Genomic DNA, 7,177 nt, shown 5'->3' with positions numbered 1-7,177 from the left:
GCTAAGCCGGAAGTGGCTGCTGTCTGACACCCGTCACATGCGGCGTGCGGCTGAGTCACATGACGCCTCAGCGCCGATCTGCGTCACCAGAGCCGAGTCGGAACACCCGCCGGCGAGGGCGTGAGCATCAGGGCGAGCGCGCGGTGTGGCAGCGCTGGGGCGGGTGCTAGCGATCATTTAATGGTGTGGGGGCATAACCAGACGCCCGGGGCCGAGTTCTTCAGATCCAAGGTCCTTCAGACCAAGATTTGAGTGATACGGATCCGGGCCTGAAGAACCCAGATGGTCCTGATCCGGTGTCCTTTAGGGCCAGATTTCCCGGATCCAGGGCCTTCTACGGATGGGAGTTCCCTGGCCTGAGGTCATCCAGGACCGACTGTTTTGAACTCAGCATTCTCCACGGCTTTTTCTCTCAAATGCATACTCCCCAGGGCCCGATCTACCAGCTCTTGGGACCTTTAGAGCCGAACCTCCTGAAACCAGGAGATCCCGGTCCTGCAGGACCTGATCTCCTCGACCCCACTTCCGGTCTCTCGGACCCGCAGGACCCGCACCCGTTTGGCGGGGATGCCTGGCGCTGGCACTGACGGAGGACGGCGCGGTGTCCTGACGACCGGCCCGGAAACGCCCATCTTCCGAGAGCGCACGCGGAAACGCCTTGACGCGCCGCCGTCAAGAAGGACCCCGCCCTGCTCGTGCCAGAGACTGTACGTGAGGACGGGCCGGGAGCGCTGTTGACGGCTGGACGCCAGCTGACGGCGGCGGCGGCTGACCAATTGTCGCCGAGCTCATGGGAAGCTGGTCGAGGGGTGTCGAGCAAGGGGCTGCGGAAAGAGGCCAGGATGTCGACAGAAGAGCTAGAAGGATGTCGGGTAGCCAGGTGTTCTCGAGTGCGCAGCTAACCAGTAACGGCTGGCGGACTGGCTAACGAACAACTAATGTGGCCAGATTTGACACATTTGTGAATTGTTTTCTCAAACCTCAACCGTTCGTTCCGGCACGAGTGGTCCTAACAGTGGTGATCCGGTTTTCAGTTTAGCATAATTTGTCCTTCATTGTGTCAGCCAGGGTATGGCGTAATGCCGGAGCAAATAGCAAGGCAAGTTGCATTCATGGTCTTGAAAGTGATTACAAAGCTACCCGCACTATCTTAGTGTCTCTTTCAGAGTTGCACACTTAATGGTATGTGATACAAATAGCATGTCACGTAGATAGTTAACTACATGCAGCTGCATAGCTACCACTAACCTAAGCTGTCACTATTACAAACTTCATGCACGATTTTCAAACTGCACACGCTACCTGGCTCTCACCAGATTACAGTCACTTTCGCGTTCTACACACCAATAACGAAGGCATTCACCTGCACCAGTCAGCCAAATGATCCAAGCAAACCCTTTCAAGGCCTGTTGCACGGTGCAGCGAGCAGCCTGTGAAAATATCTGCGCTCCGTTCTTCACATTGTCCGTGAACACATACAGAATAGTGGTGCACTTACCCGGAAGTCTGTCAAAGCTGCCGCACAATCTTGCCGGGTTCAAGCCCTTAACGGAAACGGGCATTGTTCTCAACGCTCTCAACGTTTTGGGCTACGTCACTAATTATGGTAGGGAAAGGATGATACCGATGACCACTGTGACTTTTACTAATTCATTTGGCTCCCACCAATATTGTGCTGGACCGTAAATTGTGAGGGAAGTCTACTCTGGGTTAAACTGCTCGTCTTCCACGATTACATTAAATGGTATAAATTGTGCTTCCTGAGTCGGTTTTCTCAGGAAAGATGCAGGAATATTTATACCTGAGCTTACTCTGTTGAGTCGATACTTGTGAAACTAGTGTGCAAGGAGCTATCTATGACCAAAAGAGGAGGAAGCAGCAGCTTTATGTAGCATTTCTGGAAGCATCCATCCGCCATTTTGTAAATGGCGTACCCATACCAGTACCCATACCATTCATTTTTCAGAAGTATATATCTATACCACCCTGTTTTCTTTTCATATGGGTGCTCCTGGGTTTGTCCAGCCTGTGAGGTCACCTATTCTGCATGGGCAAAACGACGTGCTTTTTTAGGTTGCTTTGACGCCTGGTGTGAGCGACCACTCGCACGGCGTGGGTTGATGCATACCAGTGGTGCGTTTTGCACATGCGACGGTATCAAAAATGGTTCCGTTTAGGCTACCAATTTTCAGAATGCTTATGTGCTCGTATATTGCTTCGGAAATTTGATTCGCGGAAATCAACTGACACAAATAGAATTGGAGCAAATAGCCATTAACTGAAACTGACACAAATAGCTGACGTGTCCTTCAAGCCTCATAGCTTACTAGCTAATGGAAAGGAGACTAGTCTGGCAGTGACTACTTAATTTAAGTATGATTGCTTTTGCGTATCAGTGGCCAGCAGAAATTTAGAATGAGCTTTACTTCCGTCAAGCACACTTCCATGGCAGCTGAGGATGCAAGTTTCTGTCCCTATGGCTGTCTTCTTTCGCACTCGTTTACCGAAACTTATAGCCAAGCGTTCTCAACTCCGTCGCGACTTGCGAGTATTCCAGTCTGCTTGGTGAGCAGCAACGGCCTTGCTTTCCATGTCTCAGGCGTATCTCTTATCAATGGATCTGCAGCCCAGATGTGGTCGTAAATGTAGATGTAATCGGGAACAGACATGAAAGGTCGTGCGAATATGCCAGACACGGCCTTTTATCTTGCTTGTGCTACACGGTCTGCGCAGCCAGCGCCACTGGGCGCTCGGACCACATCCAGGCTAATTAAAACCTTGAACCCGTGCGACTAGTAACGCTCGTAGGTTCATGATGACGGCATGGCTAAAGTTATACACAGAAATCTGGCAAAGCTCAGGAACTATTTTGCAGGCATCTAGTTCATCGCGGGAACCCCGAGCCTTTGCAACGCTTGAGACACAACACCTAGTTATCAAGGTGAAAGGATGACGCAAAAGGCCACAGTCACTTTCAGTTACTTTTTGCGAAACGCACCGAGATGAGGGCGAATGGGTGTTTGTGTACGGATACGGAGGCATCTACTTTGACTCCTGCTGTTAGTGTGCTGAGCTGTCCATGCGATGGAAAGTCCCCGTTTGGTAAATTGATTGTGGGCAAGATTCAACAAAGTGGTACAATTCGCTTATATATATATATATATATATATATATATATATATATATATATATAAGAAACACTCATCATGGGAACACTATTGCCACAATCACATCAGAAGTGCTCACCGCTCACCACCTAGTAGCTCAAGAGTTGTATATATGTATAGATATAAACGCCTCTCTTGAAAACGAGGCAGTTTTGCTTAGTTCATCGTGCTCCTTGTAGACCTTTCACGTTACGTGTTCACATGGGCAGAGGGACTTGTAAGTTTTTAGATTACCTTAGCGCTTTCTGAATGGTTGTCTACAAGTTAGGAATCACCGGATAACAGTGATGTGGTTTGTGCATGCGACAGTCTCGGGGCAGCTCAGCGCTTCATCATATTTATTTCGTTACCGGAACTGTGCGATAATCACTGGAATGTAATACGAAAGCTTTATCAGGTGATATCCGAAGCAAGATTAATCCGGATCTCATTGACTGATCTGGCACCGGGTTTCACGCGACCATGGGCAAACATGTCTCTCAGGTAAGTTTTGTCGCTTTTGAAAGTGAATGCACGCAGATGGCTGTCTTGGTACTGCTGACCTGTGCTTGGCGTTAAGAGATTTCGCGTTGGTCCGGTATTGCAGTCAACCCATCCCGAATTTCTAAGCAAGGAATGCGAAGAGTCAAACCAGGTCGCGCAGGAACACAAGTTTCATATTTGCCTGGGATGTGCCTCTTGCCCTGACAGCCACCATGGAAGTGATATTTACGATGACCCGTGGTGAGCTTCTTCGCGCTTCCCCGCCAAGACCTTGAAAGGTTTGATACAAAACAAGAATAATACAGAATATTACACCACCGGTACCAACACGCTTGGTAGCCGAAAGCGGCACGTATTGTAGCCACATGTATAAGGCAAATGGATATGCATGTTAGCACGAGGCACAAAAAGAGGCATGCATTTTCTCTTGTATTCGTTCACGAATATGAGGTGTTGATGACCCTATAATCCGTTGCGATCTGTGGGAGTTGAAGTCGAGCTGTTGAACAGCAGTGGTCATATACTTTTATCTCAACTTATCTCCTATCAAGCTGGGGCTGTGCCTGCCCACGTATATCTAACTGAAGCGAGATATGAAAGATCGTGGAAGTATCTCACGCGGATGAGCAATAAGTCGGACCCGGGCGTTTCTTATGGCACACGCCCTGAGTAATACACACATTAACTGGACAGCACGACTGACATGCAGATATACTAGAGGCTCGGGACTCGACTGCATAGAACGTACATCATCTATTCATAACATCACCGACGTTGTGAGATAAGTTGCCACTCATTGCACGTGATAAATTGGGCACGAACCTGTTGCGAAAAATTAACACGCGCTGCGTGTATCTGTATGCACGCGTGCAGTGCCTAGACAAAGTTATTATTGCTGACCATGAACAGGAACGAAATTAGCTCATAAAAGTGCTATTTTTCCATGTTTTATTGCAAATGATTACCCCGAGTAGCGTTTGGTTTACAGTGCTCGCCGAGCAAAGTCTTTCGTTTGCACCCTGAGCCAACGTCTCAATCTGTGCTGCCCATTGGGTAAGCTTGTCTCCATCCTATCGCCAACCAGAACTGCACAGGGTTTTACTCATCGCGCAATGGTGCAGCAGGGCCGTCCGGGCCCGGGCCGGCTCTCGTGCGCAGGTTTGCAGCTCACCTTACTGTGGTAGTGGAGTCAAACAATACCACTGCCCTGGGAAGCGTACCCAGTATCTCTGGGCTACCAGTCAAGCATCACTCCGTAAGAGCACGCGGGTGGCAAAAGTGTTGAAAACAGGCTCGGACACAGCTTCATGACAAGGCCAGAACTCGGCCAAAGAATCATAAACACTTAACAAGCAGGATGAACTCTGCTGGTAACACGTGGCATGTACCTCGTTCTGGACACGTAAAGCGGACCTGACTCCAATCTTTAACTACTTTATCAATCGAGATTCACTCATCAGTCATGACGCCGTCTCCCTGTCATCACGGCGTTGCTCTGCCACCACGCCCACCTTCCGCCGGTCCACTCTCTGGTCGGCAACCCCACCCCACCACGTCCCGTGACCCGCCGTCGCCGGCGGCGCCGCGTCCTCGACCTGCGCCAGAGACTGTACCCGGCGACCGCTGCCCCGGCGGCGGCGGCGACGGCGGCGGCAGCAGTGAAGGGACAGCGCGCGCCGGTTGGACAGTGGTGCGGCGCAGCCAGCTGCGTGCAGTCGATCTTGAGCCAGCCAGCGCGAGGCGCGGGAGGCGGCGAGGTGTCGAGTGGAGAGCGAGGCGCCCGTCTCGGACAGGAGCTCACACCGAGCACACACCATGGTGAGTCCAAACGCGGCGGCGGCGGCCGCGCGGAACTAGGTCAGGCGGGGCTTTGCGCGAGACGGCTGGCGGGCGCCTCTCTCCCTCTGTCGCAGACAGCGGCTACGCTCCCGCGTTGGCGACGCCAGGTGTTTTGAACAACGCGCCCGGGGCTCGTGAAAGAATTTCTGACGCGTACGCTGGTGGCCAGCGGTCTGATGACCGTGTGCCGTGCCCAGATTGAGTCTGGTCTGGACACTCTGTCACCAAGACCTATCGCCGCTGGAACCGGCCACCGGTCACGAAATAAGCCGCCGGCCCGGCTGGTCTGTTTCCCCATCGTGTTGCCGAAACTCCTGCCGACCGTCGGGGCGGGAGGGCGGGGCTCCCTTCCACCCACCCACCCCGCCCACGCCGGCCCTGCTGAGGGTGTCGCGGGTCGCGGCACGAAGGGGGTCGGCGCGGGAGGAAGGTTGCAGCAGCACCGTATTGTCGACAGTCGGGGACATTGGTCGTGCCGGTCTAGCCCTGGGAAAGATGCTGAGCCCGACGCATGGCTCCCCGTGTTCGGCTGTTAAAGCACTTCCAGAAGGATGACATTTTCATAGCGTTCGCCACATTTTCTTTGTTCAACGCTCACAGACCAAAGCAACCTTGTGGGCGTTATGCGTCCCAAAAGCCCAGTCGCTGAAGCAGAACCCCTCATGCAGAGCAACGGAGCCAGGGTTCTTGATACCGGCGCGGTCTCTGTCTATTTCTGTCGAACCTGCGCACGAGTCACTGCATTTCAACAGCTGATACAAGTCGCTGAGCTGTTAGCCCCAGATTAGGGACATTTCGAACGTCGGAGGAAAGTTGTCGCCCTTCGGCACCGTCATGTATGCCTGCAGAGGCTGCTGCAAAACTCCACTGCGGCGCCGAGATAATCGTAACGGCAATGAAAAGCTAAAATTCCGACACGATCGCCAGAGGCCATGCATTACCCATGCCAACATAGCGATTACGTCGTGGAAAGTCACGTTGACATTGAGTGAATTCCCAATTTGAAGCGCGCTGCTACAATGTTCGAGGCCTCAGAAGGTGACCACGCACTCGCTGCTCGGTCAAATGCTGTCCAGCAAGCGTGCCAAAATAATCCAATACAAAGCTTAAGGTCAGGGTACTGCGCACTATGTGCGCGTGCCTGTGTGTGTGTGGTGCCTGTGGGCTCGGAGCGGGAACCCGTCAGATGATTAGCCTTGATTTAATTCCCGCTGGGCCTGTGCGGACCACAATTCAGCGAACACCGCGCGAGGCTATGACAATCTCCCATCTAAATTAGCGTTGGGAGAGCTGGGCGGAACCATTGTGGCCCGTACAGCCGTTTTAGCTGAGAAAGTCGCCCCGGCGGTGGCTGCAGTGCGCACAACATTGATCAAGGGTTCAGTGAAACTGCGTTGTAAACCTTTCAACTGGTCCTGACCCCGAGACTTCTTTGAGGTTTCTCCGACGCCGCGATCCCAATTACAACAGACCAGTCCACGCACAAAAACAGACCCGCTTGTTAGAAACTGTACGACAGCAATGTCAGGCCTATACAAGCCACTGACGGCCGGTCCTTTGAAAGCTAGGGCAATCGGTTAGTGGTTTAGGAATATGTAAACCGAATAGTGGTAGAAGTTTTCCATAATGATATACGTCAAGCCTGACAATGGAGGAGCTATGTAATAGGCTGCTCCATGAACGGTCAC

The 7,177-nt window shown here is 52.2% G+C and overlaps 1 protein-coding gene across 1 annotated transcript in view; it reads left to right on the top strand.

Moving 5' to 3' along the window:
* The first annotated feature begins 5,321 nt into the window (after positions 1 to 5,321).
* The window catches only part of LOC119095384 (putative chitinase 10), a 45,256-nt gene continuing 43,400 nt past the window's right edge, over positions 5,322 to 7,177 (top strand). The window contains exon 1 of the mRNA XM_037218230.1: positions 5,322 to 5,468. Coding sequence (XP_037074125.1) covers positions 5,466 to 5,468 — 3 coding nt within the window. The 5' untranslated portion in view covers positions 5,322 to 5,465. The remainder of the gene's footprint in view (positions 5,469 to 7,177) is intronic.

The sequence above is a fragment of the Pollicipes pollicipes genome, unplaced genomic scaffold, assembly GCF_011947565.3.
Source record: "Pollicipes pollicipes isolate AB1234 unplaced genomic scaffold, Ppol_2.1 Scaffold_4219;HRSCAF=4965_pilon_pilon_pilon, whole genome shotgun sequence".
Lineage (NCBI taxonomy): Eukaryota > Metazoa > Arthropoda > Thecostraca > Pollicipedomorpha > Pollicipedidae > Pollicipes > Pollicipes pollicipes.
The sequence above is the reverse complement of the archived record's forward strand: the minus strand, read 5'-3'. Positions and strand labels throughout refer to the sequence as shown.